Raw genomic sequence first — 19,088 nt, forward strand, 5'->3', positions numbered from 1 at the left:
CTAATATGCATACCCTGTACAGAATGGGGAAGCGGGGGAGGTGCTTGTATAAAGGAGGAGAGAAAGGAAGAAAGGGTAGTAGAGATGTAGGAAAAATAGAGATTTCTTCTGGCTCCTATGTACTTTCCCACTCAAACACCAGAGGGAAAGTGTGGGTGCGTGTGTGCACTGTAGACCAGGAAAACTAAATCTCAGCAAAAATTCTAGTCAACACCACAATAATTGGTCAGATGACTCATTTTTTTAACCAAACAAGATATGAATGGAAATTTCCATTTTGAAAAGTCATTATCATAGGAGGTGATTTTAATTTAGAAGTTTCAAAAAAAGATGTCTCCAAGCTATTTTCTACCCAGTAGCATTTCAGCTGAGAACTGAATTGCAGTATTTTAATAGAAATCAGGCAGCTATTGCTTTGAATTAGGATATTTTGACAAATTTTGAGTTTCTGTAACATCAGCTTAGTGTGACTTTCTAAAACATAATATCTGGTATGGATTTTCTTCCATCCATCACACAGAAAAAATGAATTTCCTGCTTTCAAAATCAAAGCAAAACCTTAACTATTTAAATATCTCAAGTTGGCTTCTGCCAACTCTTTGACTGCCCACCCATCCCTGGGTTATGAACTTCAGATGTCATCTTAGTTATTTCCACATTTCTGCAAAGTAGAAAGAGGAAATATTTTTGTCTTTAAAAATGGGGAAAGTGAAGCAAAGAGAAGATAAAGAAGGAAGAGTGGAAGGAAGGAATAAAGGAAAGAAGAAGAGACAAGAAGACAGAGAGAGAGGGGTAGGGGAGAAGGAAGGAGGAAGGTGCTGGTTGCCTCGGGAGAGCAGCACTGGATATCAGCACTGGGATGTGGAAAAGAGTTTTTCTTTCTACATATCTTTGTTTAGTTTGAAAAATTTTACTATAAGCATGTATTACTTTTTTGATTAAAAACTTCTGTTCATTGCAACTAACAAAAATAATAAGGGAATCAAGGCACCTCTAACGCCAGTGGCCACGCATGGCATACTCGGCCACACAGGGGACGGCCCAGGCCTTGCCCAGACTGTCTAAAGAGGCCCACGGACGTCAGGGTGGGCTCAGTGATCCCATCAGGTCCCTCTGAGGCCTGATCGCCGTGATGCTCGGTGACACCAGGGGCCTCGTCACGCACAGAAAAGACAAGCAGTCCAGGCTCCTTTGGTCACCAACTGTAGTAAGGGGATGAAGATGCTCCACCACTGCCCCCAGTCTGGAGATGGAAGCCGAAGAGGCTCCTTGCCTCCCTCCTCCCTAAACTGAGGCCCAGCCAGGTTCTCATAGCCAGGGCAGAGAGCCTGGGCGCTGGGCTGGGTGAGGGGGGTAGGAAGGGAGGCTACCTTTTGCACAGCCATCTTGAAGAGTCACACAGTCTTACTTTCACACCACTTCCTCTACACCCTTTCATCTTCATCTGAACTGTCCTGTCAACATACATTAACTTAAAAAGGTGAAAAGGGAAGCACTTTGAAGAATGCCCACAGGTGAAACACTGTGTTCCCTGCTCCCCTCCCCAGCCGATGTGGAGGAAGACTGTTTCCCGATAGGAGTGAAGAGTTTGATGTCCCCCGTCGTCCCTGACAGTACCTGTCGGGGCCGTGGTGTTGGCCTTCCTGCTCTCCCGGTCCCCCTTCTGGGCCCACACGTGCACCGTGTACTCCACGCCCGGCCTCAGGCCCGTCAGGATGGCGCTGCTCTTCTCCTTGCCCACGGGAACCTCCCCAGAGTCTCCGTCAGCAGAGGTGTAGCGCACCAGGTACCTGTCAATCACGGCCTGCACCGGGTCCCAGGAGATGGTGGCCGTGTTCTCTGTCACCTGGTCGGTCACCAGGTTTTGGGGGCTGTCAATGTCTGAAAGGAAAAGTGCTGATCAATATGCACTATTTATAGGCCACGGAGTGCGGAAGCTCACAGCCATTCTTCTTGGGGTGACAGCCTTTCATGTTTTGTGGTTTTTCCATCTTGCATGCTCTAACTGCATCATGGACATATGTCTTCTCTCCCCAGAAAGACTTTGACTCCTCAAAGAGAAGGCACAGTAGACCAAAATCTACGCATCTATACTATTACCTCTACCAAGAATTTAGCAAAACAAATTTCTTTTTTCGTTTAATAAGCATATGTCAAAACACCCACTATATGTAAGGCATGGGACCAGGCAGGGTGCAGGGTCCAGTTCAAGAAGACATGGTCTCTGCTCACAAGCAGCTAATATTGATAATTTTGTTTCTAGCATCATGTCAACGAAGACCTCCCATTTCATACAAGAAGATTCTACCAGCCAGATGCAAATGTAAGCTCCCAGAGGAAGGGGGCTGTATTCTACTCCCTCAGGGTTCCCACTGCCCAGTAAGGAAAAGGGCCCATGGAAAATGCTCAACATATGTTGTCAAACAAATCAGCAAAATTAAAATTGAGTTTTAATATCCTTTAGCATACACAGATTCACTTGTAATGCTGGTTTGCTGGCTAAATCATGGTACAGAAATATAATCATACATCTCTTTCACAATAAAATGAGAATATAACCTAGAAATTATACCTGAAAATAACACAATATTGTAAATCAACTATACTTCGATTAAAATAAAGAGCATAACATAGAAATTACCCTTATCCTCCAAACTAGAATTATCATATGATTCATATACAGTAAAGTAAACCACATACAACTACTCACTCTGGTGGATATAAAGTCTACTTTTTTGAAGTTGAATTTTGAACATATTATGATTAATATTAATGACATTTCAATTCATTTCCTGTTTCCAATCACAAACTCAATAGGAGACCCTCAATACTGAACAAAAGATTCACACACTCAGAGGAACAGTGGCCGGACATACCATGCAGTCATGGCAGACTTGTAGCTTGGAGACTGCCAGGTGGACCTGACTTGTAAAGAAACGAGTTAAAGGGAAATAAGAGATGGCTTGCAGTCTATTATGAAGGAACACCATCATGCTCTTCAATAAATCATCAACTCTGCCAGTGTGAGTTCAGGAAAACAAAACATGACCAGCCATAGGCTTAACAGGACAGGGCTTACACTCCCGAAGAAATATGCTCCATTACCTGTCGGGGCCGTGGTGTCGGCCTTCCTGCTCTCCCGGTCCCCCTTCTGGGCCCACACGTGCACCGTGTACTCCACGCCCGGCCTCAGGCCCGTCAGGACGGCGCTGCTCTTCTCCTTGCCCACCGGAACCTCCCCGGAGTCTCCGTCAGCAGAGGTGTAGCGCACCAGGTACCTGTCAATCACGGCCTGCACCGGGTCCCAGGAGACGGCGGCCGTGTTCTCTGTCACCTGGTCAGTCACCAGGTTTTTGGGGCTGTCAATGTCTGAAAGGAAAAGTGCACTATTAATAAGCACCAAAGAGTGAGACGATGTTTCTTGGGTGAGGTAGCCTCCATTCTAATGGTTTTCCCATCTCCTTTGTGGATTTTCAGTTGTTTCATGGACGTAGATCTCACCACAGCTGGACTCTTGGGTCCTCAAGGAGGCAGCAAAGGACAGCAGAATGAGCAACTAGATCAGAGTCACAGGAGCTACAATCCAGTCCCAGCCTGAGAGGCAGAGTGGAGGAGCAGGTGGAGCCTTGGGCTGGAGCCGGGGAACTAGGCCCAGCTCTGCCATCAGCCAGCGGTGGCCCTGGACAGCTCTGCTGCCCCTGGCGGGGTCTCCATTCCTCATTTGTAAAATGTGGGCCTTGCCAAACAGATGTTAAGGTACCATAATAGTCCATGAATATTCCACAAACCTGACTCCATGAATCATCAGCTAACTTTGTGAATTGTAGAAATCATTCACTTCTCTGTATCTGAGGTTTCTCAACTGTAAAATGGGCATATTGATTCTTGCTCTACCCGTCTCAACAAAGTCCTCTGAGTGCCAACTAAATGAGGAATATAATTCTCATTCCTTGCTGGTAGGAATGTAAAATAGTGCCACCGCTCTGGAAACAATTTGGCAGCTCCTCAAAAAGTTAAACATAGAATTACCATATGACCCAGGATTCCACTCCAAAGTATATAGCCAAAAGAATTGAAAACATATGTCCATACAAAAATTTGTACACAAAAACTCATAGCATCATTATTTATAATAGCCAAAAAGTGGAAACAACCCAAAGGCTCATAAACTGACAAATGGATACACAAAATGTATTATATCCATATAATGGAATATTATTCAGCAATAAAGTGAAATATTGACACAAGCTACAACATGGATGAACCTTGAAAATATTATGCTTAGTGAATGAAGCCAGTCACAAAAGGCCACATACTATATGAATCTATTTATATGAAATGTCCAGAATAAGGAAATCTCTAGAGATAGAAAGTAGTAGTTTCCTAAGGCTGGGGGAAGTAGGGGTGGGAAAGACTGCTAATGGTATGGGGTTAGCTTCTGGGGTGATGAAAATATTCTGAATTAGACAGTGGTGATGGTTGCACTACTCTGAACATACTAAAACCCACTGAATTACACTCTTTAAAAGGGTAGATTTTATAGTATGTAAATTATAACTCAATAAGTCTGTTCTTAAAAAACAAGGAAACAGAGATGAAAGAACTTTAAAAAGTATGAACCATTACTATATAAAAATGCAAGCTTAGGATCCTCAGAACAGAGCACACAGTCCTCAAAGAGGATTTATCCACTAAGAAAGCAATAACACTTCCCTGTTCCAAAGAGATTACAGCAAAAGCCATTTGCCTAAAGTACTTAGCTCACAGATCCTAACATGTGGTTTCTTTTTATTTCTTCCCTTTCAAGAAGAAATATTTAATGATTGATCACAAAGGAAATATACAATTGGAGAAACCGTCGGTGGATAAAACCAATCACCATTTACCTTCACAAGATCAAAGTGCGAGGCCAAATATGAGCTCTTCATTATGATATAATGTGTAAAAACAGAGTGAGGGTTGGTGTGTGGTTTGACAGGAGTCTACCATCCTGCTCTTCCATAAATCACCAATTCTGACAGTTTTAGAACAGAAAAACAAAACGTGACCTGCCATAGACAGTGTGATAGGGCTTACATTTTCAAAGAACAATGCTCCATTACCTGTCGGGGCCTTGGTGTCGGCCTTCCTGCTCTCCCGGTCCCCCTTCTGGGCCCACACGTGCACCGTGTACTCCACGCCCGGCCTCAGGCCCTTCAGGACGGCGCTGCTCTTCTCCTGCCCCACGGGAACCTCCCCGGAGTCTCCGTCAGCAGAGGTGTAGCGCACCAGGTACCTGTCAATCACGGCCTGCACCGGGTCCCAGGAGACGGTGGCCGTGTTCTCTGTCACCTGGTCGGTCACCAGGTTTTGGGGGCTGTCGATTTCTTTTTAAAAAGGAAAGGCTGAATTTTAGAGCCAAGCAGGGACATCCCACCTCCTCATCATCATTATCATTATCTTTATTAACAATACAATTCCATTGAAAACATTTTCCAGGGAAATAAGCCACTGGATATTAAAACTGGAAGGAATTAGATCTTCTCCAAATTTATCAACATGGAAATTTTCTGTCCTTCTAGTTCCCATGAAAACAAAAATCTCCGGAGCAACAAGATAAGCCACCCAAATGGCGACTGAAACAACCTCTTTTGTTATCTCCATGATATCTAGCTACTTTGTTTCACAGAATTTGAGAGTTGAGAAGTTACATCTTTCAAGCTTCTTCTCTTGTATAAAAGGGGAGGAGAAGGGAGTCCCGGAGAAATGAAAAGACTCTGAGATCCAACTGTTTTCTTGTGTTAAAACCTAGACCTGTTTCCTCTGAATTTTGAGCCCTCCCTCCTTCTCAAGGACTTTGTTCCCTTTCATCTACCCTCTCTTACCTGCATCATCAATCTCTCCTCCTCTACCATTATTCCCAGACAAACAAGCTCTAGATCTCTCATCCCCCTGCTCCCCATAACTGACAGGCTTCTCAGGAGAACCGTCTGCCTATCTCAGTTTCATTTCTCTCCTCCCATTCACTCCTCAGCTCGATGAAGTTTGGCGTTTTCTACAGCACACCACTACAACTGCTAGTCTAGGTCACCAACAACTCCACGTTGCCAAATCCTATGGACACTTGCCATCCTTGCGTTGCTCGACCTTTGAGCAGCATTTGTCAGAGCTGAGCCACTCCCTCTGTCTTGAAACACTCTCGGCTCTTGGCTTTCATGACTACACACTCCCCTGGGCTTCTCCTAACCCCTAACTCCTCCTCTTCAGCCTCCTTCATCAGCAACCTGAAAATGTCGGGGTGCCCAAGGTTTCCTCTCTTCCTCTCCCTCTACAGGTGATCTCACCCATGTCCACAGCTTTCAATACCAGCCAGATGCTCACAGCTCCCCAATATGTATCAACTCTGAGCCCTTGACTTGTATCTACAACAGCATAACCACCACAGTGCCTAGCATGTATTAGACACTCAATAAATATTTGTGGAATCAATAAATAAGTCACTCAATTAACCAAGGAATCTCATGGGTATCTCAAGCTCAAATATCTAAACGTCTTAACGTTCCTCCTCAAACCTATTTATTGCTCAGAAGATGATGCCCCAATCTTCCATGTTACTCAAGTCAGAAACACAGGTCATACTTGGTCCCTCACTTTCTTCCTGTCCCACACCTCATCCATCAACAAATACTGTCATTTATGCCTCCAAAATATGTGCCCAGATATCCCTTTTTCTCATCCCTACTGCCATCACACTTGTCCAAATCATCACCACCTCTCCCCCGACTTTATTAAACTTCCCCCTTCTACCCTTATCATCTCTTCCATTTATTCTCCTCACTCTGGCGTGAATAACTGTTTAACAATGAATATCACATCATGCCACTCTTCTCCTAATAAGTGTAGCACGCTCCCTCTTTGAAGCACCGTGTGGTCTTGTGTGATCTGACCCTTCCTCCTTCCCCCATCGTCTCATGCCACTTTCTCTCCCATCCTCAATGCTCCAGTGACACCAGCCTCCTTTCAGTTCTTCAACCATCTCATGCTGTTCCAGCTCAGGGCCATCACACATATTCTTCCCAAAACGGCTAGTTTTCCCCAATACATATTCTCCCCTTCCTCTGCAAGCACACTGCCCAACAGATCTCTCTGCAACGATGGGAATAGTCCATAATCTGCACTGCCCAATACAGTAGCAATTAGTCACATGTGGCTACTGACTATTGGAAATGTGGCTAGTATGACTGAGGGAATAATTTTTTAATTTTTGTTAATTAATTAAAATTTGGGGCTTCCCTGGTGGCGCACTGGTTGAGAGTCCCCCTGCCGATGCAGGAGACACGAGTTCATGTCCCAGTCCGGGAAGGTCCCACATGCCGTGGAGCGGCTGGGCCCGTGAGCCATGGCCACTGGGCCTGCGTGTCCGGAGCCTGTGCTCCGCAATGGGAGAGGCCACAACAGTGAGAGACCTGCATACCGCAAAAAAAAGAAAAAAAAAAATTAAAGAGCCACATGTAGCTAGTGGCCACTGTGTTGGGTGGGATAGTAAAACAGAATTGTAAGCTGGGCACGTGGCCCTCCAGCTAAAGACTTCATTTCCCAGCCCCCCTTGTACTGAGGTCTGGCACTGTGTCTTGGACCTGGCCGGTGGAATGTGAGAAGTGATGTGTGCAGTGCAGTCATGCCCTTCCCTTTCCATTACCCCTTTCCACTGGCTGGAGTGAGGATAGGTGATGACCATGTAGATACAGGCAACTCCCTAGGAATGGCTGAGCTACAATACGGAAGGAGCATAGGCCTCCTGTACCATGGAGCTACCCTATCAGCCTTGGTCCCTTACACTCTGACCATTCCACAAGAGAGAAATAAACTTCTTTCTTATTTAAGCCACTGTTATTTGGGTGTTTCTGTCAATGTGTATCTTAACTATTGCTCCCCCATTCCATCCTTGCCCTGTTATTCTCTACACCTACACCATGTTTATCTTGTTCATAGAACTCATTATAATTTATACTTATAAATGTGTTTGCTTGTTGATTGTCTTTCCCACTGGACTTCAAGAGAGTAGGAAGCATATTTATTTTGTTCACTGCTGTAGCCCAGACCTGGCACTTATAAACGTTCATTAAAATTTAGCTACATGGGGCTTCCCTGGTGGCACAGTGGTTGAGAGTCTGCCTGCTGATGCAGAGGCCACGGATTCGTGCCCCGGTCAGGGAAGATCCCACATGCCGCGGAGCGGCTAGGCCCGTGAGCCATGGCCGCTGAGCCTGCGCGTCGGAGCCTGTGCTCCGCAACGCAAGAGGCCAAAACAGTGAGAGGCCCACGTACCGCGATTAAAAAAAAAAAAATTTAGCTACATGTTGAAATGAACACAGAGCTCCAGCTGCCAAGGGTAACACTTGTTCCTTTAAACTAAGCACCATATATTAAGTAAAAAATAAAATAGCTTGCCACAAAAAAGTACTTTAACCCAGTGTTTTTAAGAATTTTATATTGGCTTTACCTTATTCCCTATGATTTCCTATAACTGATTAAAAACACAGGCTTTGGAAAATAGTTTTAAGACATTCATGGAACTGCTCAGTACTGAACCCATTACTGTGCTTTGTTCTTTCTTTAGTGAACAGAGTTTTTTTTACAGCAAACTCTCCTAAAATAGTCTACAGTCCTTGAGGTCATGGGCCACAAAAGCAGCAGTGCCATAATTCAACAGTAGTAGATCAGCCCACAGTAAAAAGCCTAGTTTGCTTTTCTCTTCTCTCCCGTTACCTGTCGGGGCCGTGGTGTCAGCCTTCCTGCTCTCCCGGTCCCCCTTCTGGGCCCACACGTGCACCGTGTACTCCACGCCCGGCCTCAGGCCCGTCAGGACGGCGCTGCTCTTCTCCTTGCCCACCGGAACCTCCCTGGAGTCTCCGTCAGCAGAGGTGTAGCGCACCAGGTACCTGTCAATCACGGCCTGCACCGGGTCCCAGGAGATGTTGGCCGTGTTCTCTGTCACCCGGTCAGTCACCAGGTTTTTGGGGCTGTCAATGTCTGAAAGGAAAATGAGGATCAATAAACACTGTTACTAGAGTGAGATCTTGTGGCCATGCTGTTTGGGCTGGGGCAGCTTCCTTTTCTTAGAATCTTCCTATCTCGCATGTCAGTTTTCAATTGTTTCATGGGTGTAGACCTCTTTCTACATCTGGACTTGTGGGTTTTCAAGGAGGCAGAACAGGACAGCAGAATGAGTAGTAGGACCAGAGTCAGAAGAGCTGTGGCCCTGGACAACTCTGCTGCCTCTGGCTGGGCTTCAGTTTCTTGATCTGTAAATCTGGACTTCAGGTTGGATGGACTCCAAGGTTCCTTCGAGAACGAATGTTCCATGCATGCATCTCATTTCATAAATTACTAACTTGTTTTGTGAACTTGGGCAAGGCACTTTACTTCTCTGCATTCGTAACATTGAGTTGTTAATAGTTATTGTACATATCTCTCTGAGTAGTTCTGAAAACCGAGACAAAAAATGTCATGTAGAAAGGAGCCTTGAGGGCTTCTCTGGTGGTGCAGTGGTTAAGAATCCACCTGCCAATGCAGGGAACATGGGTTCGAGCCCTGGTCCAGGAAGATCCCACATGCCGCAGAGCAACTAAGCCTGGGCGCCACAACTACTGAGCCCACATGCCACAACTACTGAAGCCTGCATGCCTAGAGCCCGTGATCTGCCACAAGAGAAGCCACCGCAATGAGAAGCCTGCGCACCGCACAAAGAGTAGCCCCCGCTCACCGCAACTAGAGAAAGCCCGTGCGCAGCAATGAAGCCCCAATGCAGCCAAAGATAAATAAACAAATAAATAAGAAGAAAGGGGCCTTGAAAATATTAAAGTATCACAGTGCTTATAGGAAAAAAAAGCAGGCAGAAATAATATTATTGTATACCCTGTAGAGATGGGTATTATGTGAGTTAATAACATGCCCCTTACGACAGCTCCTGGCACAGAGTGGATGTCCAATGACCATAAGCTATTTTAAATGATATCAGTTTGTTGATATTTTATGCATGTACAGGATTATGTTCCTCCATACTACACACAGGGAAGGTGTTTGAATGTGTATTCACCAAAAAAATAATAGCGTTTCTTTGTTCTACATATGGGCATACCTCATTTTATTGTGCTTCTCTTTATTATGCATCAAAGATGTTGCACTTCTTACAAATTGAGAGTTTGTGGAAACCCTGTAACCAGCAAGTCTACTGGCACCATTCTGCTGCGCCAATAGCATTTGCTCACTTTGTGTCTCGGTGTCACATTTTGGTAATTCTCATATTTCAAACTTTTTCATTATTATTTTATTTGTTATGGTAATCTGTGATCAGTGATCTTTGATGTTACTACAATTTGCTGAAGGCTTACATGATGATTAACATTTTTAGCAGTAAAATATTTTAAAATTAAGCTATATACTTTTTTAGACATAACTCTATGGCACACTTAATAGATACAGTGCAATGTAAACGCAACTTTTATATGTACTGGGAAACAAAAAATTCATGTGACTTTCTATATTGTGATGTTCACTTTATTGTGTGCGTCTGGAAGCGAACTCACAATGTCTCTGAAGTACGCCTATAGTTCACTGCAAAAGCCATTACCCTAAGGTCCTATCACATATATGCAATGGTATGTTCAAGTGGGACTATTCTTGGTTTAGGCTGTGACCCCCAAGAAAATTGGTATTTACTTTCCAACCTGAGGGCCCACAGCCAAGGCAGGACCAACAGTTTTGTGGCCTTTGATTGACCAACCAACTCCAGACTACAAAAGAGGCTGGAGAGTACAACAGGTGGGACTTAAAAGAGTGGATTTCTTTGGAGAGAGTTACACCGTGAGTCCCCTGGGTGAGAGCCAAGCCTCGAATAAGCAGTTGCAATGGGATCCCTTACAGAGCTGCTTATATATACTCCAGAGCAAAAGATCTCAACCAGGGGTGATCAGCAATGTCTGAAGATATTTTTGGTTCTCTCAGTTCAGTGTGGAATGGGGAGGCTCATGGCATCAAATGGGTAGAGGTCAGGGATGCTGCTAAACATCCTACAATGCACAAGACAGACCCCTGCAACACAGAATTATCAACAGTGCCAAGGTTGAGAAACCCTGCCCAAAGCTTGGGTAACGCCGTGGGCTGGTGTCTGACATGTGCCTAAAATATCTGAGAGGTGAGAAAATAGCTGGTTGTGCTGCTGCAGAGCAACAAGAGGCTGCAGCATTGCAACAGACCCATACATCTGGTTGAATGGACAAAGGATGCATGTGTGTTCCTCATGGACCAGATGTGGGCCGAAGAAAGGAAAGCCCACCTGGGACTGTTTTAGAAGCTGTCCAAGAGGATCACCCAGAGGGGTGAGGTGGGGTCACCTCACCCCTCACCAGAGAAGGGCACAGGAGGGCACCCCCAGATGTATGGGCAGAGGGGAGTAGGAGACCAGTAGGAGACATGCATGTATCTACAGAATCACTACAGTGAAAGAGGACAGATGAGGTGTCTCTGAAGAACACAAGGAAGTGTTCCGTGAAGGAAAAGTTAGTTTTAACCCTTGTTAGGCCCCATGACAGACCCAAGCCAGCTGTGACTATTACTGTCAAGCAAGATCCCTCACCTCTCCTCCTCCCGACACCCCTTACCTCCCACGTACCAAACATAAACGGGTCAGGAACTCGAGTTAGCACTCTGGAAGGACAGTGCTTAAAGAATGGACTGGAAATACAAGAGAAGCCGAGCACGCCCCCTTCAACAGCAGGCAGTTAGCCCACAAATAGCCCAAGCTGATGGAGAGGAGCAGGTTTAAAGTTACATAAAGTATGTACAATTACATGGATGTAGACATCTTAATTACTAAAATGATACATATTGGATGCTAAAAGTGACTAGACATTTGCTTAGTTTGAGCTAATAAAACGTTATTATTTCTGCATAAAACGCTCATCCAAAGAGGAGAAACAAAAATAAGCACCACAGAAAGGCTTTATTTATTTATTTAACATCTTTATTGGAGTACAATTGCTTTACAATGGTGTGTTAGTTTCTGCTGTATAACAAACTGAATCAGCCATACATATACATATATCCCCATATCCCTTCCCTCTTGCATCTCCCTCCCACCCTCCCTTTCCCATCCCTCTAGGTGGACACAAAGCACCGAGCTGATCTCCCTGTGCTATGTGGCTGCTTCCCACTAGCTATTTTACATTTGGTAGTGTATATATGTCAATGCCACTCTCTCACTTCTTCCCAGCTTACCCTTCCCTCTCCCCGTGTCCTCAAGTCCATTCTCTACATCTGCGCCTTTATTCCTGTCCTGGCCCGAGGTTCTTCAGAACCTTTTTTTTTTTTTTTGTAGATTCCATATATATGTGTTAGCATATGGTATTTGTTTTTCTCTTTCTGACTTACTTCATTCTGTATGACAGTCTCTAGATCCATCCACCTCACTACAAATAACTCAATTTCATTTATTTTTAGGGCTGAGTAATATTCCATTGTATATATGTGCCACATCTTGATCCATTCATCTGTCAATGGACACTTAGGTTGCTTCCATGTCTTGGCTATTGTAAATAGAGCTGCAATGAACACTATGGTACATGATTCTTTTTGAATCATGGTTTTCTCAGGGTATATGCCTAGTAGTGGGATTGCTGGGTCATATGGTAGTTCTATTTTTAGTTTTTTAAGGAACCTCTATACTGTTCTCCATAGTGGCTGTATCAATTTACATTCCCACCAACTGTGCAAGAAGGTGCCCTTTTCTCCACACCCTCACCAGCATTTATTGTTTGTAGATTTTTGATGATGGCCATACTGACCAGTGTGAGATGATACCTCATTGTAGTGTTGATTTGCATTTCTCTAATGATTAGTGATGTTCAGCATCTTTTCATGTGTTTTTTGGCAATCTGTATATCTTCTCTGGAGAAATGTCTATTTAGGTTTTCTGACCATTTTTGAATTTGTTTGTTTGTTTTTTTGATTTGAGCTGTATGAGCTGCTTGTATATTTTGGAGATTAATCCTTTGTCCACTGCTTCGTTTGCAAATATTTTCTTCCATTCTGAGGGTTGTCTTTTCATCTTACGGTGTCCTTTGCTGTGCAAAAGCTTTTAAGTTTCATTAGGTCCCATGTGTTTATTTTTGTCTTTATTTCCATTTCTCTAGGAGGTGGGTCAAAAAGGATCTTGCTGTGATTTATGTCATAGAGTGTTCTGCCTGTTTTCCTCTAAGAGTTTTACAGTGTCTGCCCTTACATTTAGGTCTTTAAACCATTTTGAGTTTATTTTTGTGTATGGGGTTGGGGAATGTTCTAATTTCATTCTTTTCCATGTACCTGTCCAGTTTTCCCAGCACCACTTATTGAAGAGGCTGTCTTTTCTCCATTGTATATTCTTGCCTCCTTTGTCAAAGATAAGGTGACCATATGTGCGTGGGTTTTTCTCTGGGCTTTCTATCCTGTTCCATTGATCTATATTTCTGTTTTTGTGGCAGTACCATACTGTCTTGATTACTGTAGCTTTGTAGTATAGTCTGAAGTCAGGGAGCCTGATTCCTCCAGCTCCGTTTTTCGTTCTCAAGATTGCTTTGGCTATTCAGGATCTTTTGTGTTTCCATATATATTTTGAAATTTTTTGTTCTAGTTCTGTGAAAAATGCTACTGGTAGTTTGATAGGGATTGCATTGAATCTCTAGATTGCTTTGGGTAGTATAGTCATTATCACAATGTTTATTCTTCCAATCCAAGAACATGGTATATCTCTCCATCTGTTTGTATCATCTTTAATTTCTTTCATCAGTGTCTTGTAGTTTTCTGCACACAGGTCTTTTGTCTCCTTACGTAGGTTTATTCCTAGGTATTTTATTCTTTTTGTTGCAATGGTAAATGGGAGTGTTTCTTTAATTTCTCTTTCAGATTTTTCATCATTGAAAAATGATGAATGTATATAGGACTGCAAGAGATTTCTGTGCATTAATTTTGTATCCTGCTACTTTACCAAATTCATTGATTAGACCCAGTAGTTTTCTGGTAGCATGTTTAGGATTCTCTATGTATAGTATCATGTCATCTGCAAACAATGACAGCTTTACTTCTTCTTTTCCTATTTGGATTCCTTTTATTTCTTTTTCTTCTATGATTGCTGTGGCTAAAACTTCCAAAACTATGTTGAATACTAGTGGTGAGAGTGGACAACCTTGTCTTGTTCCTGATCTTAGAGGAAATGGTTTCAGTTTTTCACCACTGAAATGATGTTGGCTATGGGTTTGTCATATATGATCTTTATTTTGTTGAGGTAAGTTCCCTCTATGCCTACTTTCTGGAGGGTTTTTATCATAGATGGGTGTTGAATTTTGTCGAAAGCTTTTTCTGCATCTATTGAGATGCTCATATGGTTTTTCTCCTTCAATTTGTTAATATGGTTTATCACATTGATTGATTTGTATATATTGAAGAAACCTTGCATTCCTGGGATAAACCCCACTTGATCATGGTGTATGATCCTTTTAATGTGCTGTTGGATTCTGTTTGCTAGTATTCTATTGAGGATTTTTGCATCTATGTTAATCAATGATATTGGCCTGTAGTTTTCTTTCTTTGTGACATTTTTGTCTGGTTTTGGTATCAGGGTGGTGGTGGCCTCATAGAATGAGTTTGGGAGTGTTCCTCCCTCTACTATATCTTGGAAGAGTTTGAGAAGGATGGGTGTTAGCTCTTCTCTAAATATTTGATAGAATTTACCTGTGAAGCCATCTGGTCCTGGGTTTTTGTTTGTTGGAAGATTTTTAATCACAGTCTCAATTTCAGTGCTTGTGATTGGTCTTTTTATATTTTCTATTTCTTCCTGGTTCAGTCTTGGAAGGTTTTGCTTTTCTAGGAATTTGTCCATTTCTTCCAGGTTGTCCATTTTAGTAAGCTTTAGGTGCTTGTAGTAAGCTCTCATGATCCTTTGTATTTCTTCAGTGTCAGTTGTTACTTCTTTTTCATTTCTAATTTTATTGATTTGAGTCTTCTCCCTTTTTTTCTTGATGAGTCTGGCTAATGATTTATCAATTTTGTTTATCTTCTCAAAGAACCAGCTTTTAGTTTTATTGATCTTTGCTATTGTTTCCTTCATTTCTTTTTTTTCCGATCTGATCTTTATGATTTCTTTCCTTCTACTAACTTTGGGGGTTTTTTCTTCTTCTTTTTCTAATTGCTTTAGGTGTAAGGTTATATTTATTTGAGATGTTTCTTGTTTCTTGAGGTAGGACTGTATTGCTATAAACTTCCCTCTTAGAACTGCTTTTGCTGCATCCTATAGGTTTTGGGTTGTCGTGCTTTCATTGTCATTTGTTTCTAGGTATTTTTAAATTTCCTCTTTGATTTCTTCAGTGATCTCTTGGTTATTAAGTAGTGTATTGTGTAGCCTCCATGTGTTTTTATTTTTTACAGATTTTTTCCTGTAATTGATATCCAGTCTCATAGTGTTGTGGTCGGAAAAGATACTTGACACGATTTCAATTTTCTTAAATTTACCAAGGCTTGATTTGTGACCCAAGATATGATCTATCCTGGAGAATGTTCCATGAGCACTTGAGAAGAAAATGTATTCTGTTGTTTTTGGATGGAATGTGCTATAAATATCAATTAACTCCATCTTGTTTAATGTATCATTTAAAGCTTGTGTTTCCTTATTTATTTTCATTTTGGATTATCTGTTTATTGGTGAAAGTGGGATGTTAAAGTCCCCTACTGATTGTGTTACTGTCGATTTCCCCTTTTATGGCTGTTAGCATTTGCCTTATGTATTGAGGTGCTCCTGTGTTGGGTGCATAAACATTTACCATTGTTATATCATCTTCTTGGATTGATCCCTTGATCATTATGTAGTGTCCTTCTTTGTCTCTTGGAATAGTCTTTATTTTAAAGTCTATTTTGTCTGATATGAGAATTGCTACTCCAGCTTTCTCTTGATTTCCACTTGCATGGAATATGTTTTTCCATCCCCTCACTTTCAGTCTGCATGTGTCCCTAGGTCTGAAGTGGGTCTCTTGTAGACAGCATATATACGGGTCTTGTTTTTGTATCCATTCAGCCCATCTATGTCTTTTGGTTGGAGCATTTAATCCATTTACATTTAAGGTAGTTATCGATATGTATGTTCCGATTACCATTTTCTTAATTGTTTTGGCTTTGTTATTGTCGGTCTTTCGCAGAAAGGTTTTAAACCAGTGAGGAGTGAAGAAAATTTGGTTTTGGCTCAACCATCCCTCAGCATGTGCTTTCTTCATATTTATCCTTTATGAAGGGGAAGGCTTTAGGCGTTAATAACAAAGCAGGTGCACAGGCAGAGAACAAAGGACAATGAGCAATAATGTCAATGTTTAAAGACCAAGCTTTGGTTTTTAACCAAACAGGACAAGCTATGCATTCTAAGAGAAGCCATTCAATGGAAGAAAGGGGTACACAATTTACTATGCAAGGATACCAGCCTGCTCATCCTTGAGCCTCCCTTTCAGCCAAGGTCAGAGAAGGAAAACCAACCTAGACGGACATCAGCTTAGCAGTGACACAGTGATGATGCATGTTCCATTACCTGTCGGGGCCGTGGTGTCGGCCTTCCTGCTCTCCCGGTCCCCCTTCTGGGCCCACACGTGCACCGTGTACTCCACGCCCGGCCTCAGGCCCGTCAGGACGGTGCTGCTCTTCTCCTTCCCCACCGGAACCTCCCGGGAGTCTCCGTCAGCAGAGGTGTAGCGCACCAGGTACCTGTCAATCACGGCCTGCACTGGGTCCCAGGAGACGGTGGCCGTGTTCTCTGTCACCCCGTCGGTCACCAGGTTTTGGGGGCTGTCAATTTCTTTAACAGAGAGGAAGGAGTGTAGCATTTGCCAACTCTGTAATTCGTGAAAGGCCAGCACACAAACAACCAAAATGATGACCTCAACAAATTTCAGAGTCTGTTATATGCCAATCATTTGGATAACTTAAGGGTTTAATTAAGCAAGTGGTCTGAAATTTCCAAGAATGAGCTATTTGCATTCAGACGAAGCCAATATTCAGTCTCAACTCTATAAACTTTTTCCACAAGTTGCCTTTGGATAAAAAGAATTCATCTTCATATACAAATTTCTCCTTTACCCTGGGTTTACATAGTATACTCTTTTAGTTCCTGGCTCCTTGTATCTGAAAGCAATTATACTTCAATAAATCTGTGCATCTGCTCTAATATTTTCTCTTGGAAGAAAAGTGTCCCAGAAGTAGGACCTGTCAGTTATTTCCATATAAAACATTATGTCTGAGGCCAGAGAAATGGGAGACTTTTAAAGTGAAGGTATTTGAGGTCTAGGCTGATAAAAATAATCCTACTTGTAGAATCTGTCTGGGTTTCTAGGCAGTTAAACTAGGTTGAAATGTGGGCTACACTATTTCCTGGTTACTAACTCTGGACAAACTGTATAGCTTAAGTCTTGGTCTCCTCATCTCTACAAAGTAGGAACTATCAGTACCTACTTCTGGGTTATGGTGAATAGTACATGAGATATTGCACAGTAAGTGCTGAAAGATGAGCTCTTTTTTATTACTAATGTCACTTGAGGTATGAAATATCACTTTCTCCTCAAAAATATAAACTCTTAAAAAGTCAGAAAAACAAGGAATTGGGTGCAATGATTAGCATGCCCTTATGATATTGTTTCAAAAACCACCTCCTTGAAAAACTGAGCTTTCTGTGATAGCAGCTGCATTTCAAACCTGTGCACCATCACTTGCCAGCTCGGCCAGGCCAGCTCAGTGGGATACACAGCCAAGGCAGGCCCTGCTAGAAGGAGCACAGGACACCTGACATGAAAGACACACAGACAGCTGACATGAAAGGACAAACAAATTACCCTGGGATTCTATGCTGGCTTCAACGCCCCAGACTCATCTTTCCCTACTCTACCCCCTTCACAGACCTACCTACCATAAACACCACTAAAGATGACATTATTAACATAAGTGCATATTAAGACATGACAGAAAACCAACCTGTCATATTCCCACACCTTCGGTCTCTGCATATGCTGCTCCCACTGCTAACAGCTGCACATCCTTCTAGATTTCGTTCAGGGGTCACCTATTCCTATAGGCTGCCATGACCCGTTACTCCCACTTTTTTTCAGGTTCCCATACTTCCAGTGTTATTTGTTTGCTCTGGAACATAACTCACTGCACTTTGTCTTTTTCACTTGTCTCCTCTACCCACAGGATTGTGAATGCCATATGAGCACAAACTGTGCTTTTACCTTTGTACCCCCAGAGCCTACATCTGCGCCTGACACCCCCAGAAATACCACACCCCAGTGGCTCCCCATGATCTGGGGTGCTTTACTTGCTCCATGTCCACCTGTGAAAGGGGAAGCCTCTCCTCCATTCCAACTTCCACTGTCTTAAAAAGGTTGACCCACATGCTCTTTCTTTTCACAGCACTCAAAATCCTAGTGAATGGAGGGCTGTGTGTAATATAAACCAGGAGCTGGTAATCTAGAGCTCATGGGCCAAATCTGACCCACTGCCTATTTTTATAAGTCAAGTTTTATTGGAACACAGTCATGCTAGTTCATTTCCATACTGTCTATGGCTGTTTTCTCATTTCAATGGCAGATTGAGCGGTTGCAACAGAGACTGTATGGTCCCCAAAGCTGAAAATATTTACTATCTGGCCTTTTACAGAAGGTTTCCTGACCTCGACTTTAAACAAACTAGGTCTCACCATCCTTACTGTCAACTTCTCCTTCCCCTGGAGGAGACAAGGCCCATCTGGCCCCAGGAGGCTATGCAACACAAAGTGATTCAAGGCCAAATGCAGATTAATATTTCTGTGCACTGAATCAACATTTTGTCCCCCCACAAAAATTTATACGTTGAAGCCCTAACCTCCAACTTGATGGTATTTGGAAGTGGAATCTTTGGGAGGTAATTAGGTTTAGAAGAGGTCATCAGGATGCGGGCCCCCACAATGGGATTAGTGCCTTCCTAAGAAGAAGAGGAGACCAGAACTTCCTCTCTCCACCATGTAAGGAAGAAGGTGGCCGTCTGTAAGCCAAGAAGAGAGCTCTCAC

The 19,088-nt window shown here is 43.0% G+C and overlaps 1 protein-coding gene across 1 annotated transcript in view; it reads right to left on the reverse strand.

Annotated features, from left to right (window-relative positions):
• TNN (tenascin N) overlaps positions 1 to 19,088 on the reverse strand; it is a 55,209-nt gene that overhangs the window by 18,417 nt on the left and 17,704 nt on the right. The window contains exons 7-11 of the mRNA XM_060088561.1: positions 16,583 to 16,846; positions 8,749 to 9,012; positions 5,103 to 5,366; positions 3,106 to 3,369; positions 1,618 to 1,881 (exon numbers count right to left, since the gene is read on the reverse strand). Coding sequence (XP_059944544.1) covers positions 1,618 to 1,881; positions 3,106 to 3,369; positions 5,103 to 5,366; positions 8,749 to 9,012; positions 16,583 to 16,846 — 1,320 coding nt within the window. The remainder of the gene's footprint in view (positions 1 to 1,617; positions 1,882 to 3,105; positions 3,370 to 5,102; positions 5,367 to 8,748; positions 9,013 to 16,582; positions 16,847 to 19,088) is intronic.

The sequence above is a fragment of the Mesoplodon densirostris genome, chromosome 2 (assembly GCF_025265405.1).
Source record: "Mesoplodon densirostris isolate mMesDen1 chromosome 2, mMesDen1 primary haplotype, whole genome shotgun sequence".
Lineage (NCBI taxonomy): Eukaryota > Metazoa > Chordata > Mammalia > Artiodactyla > Ziphiidae > Mesoplodon > Mesoplodon densirostris.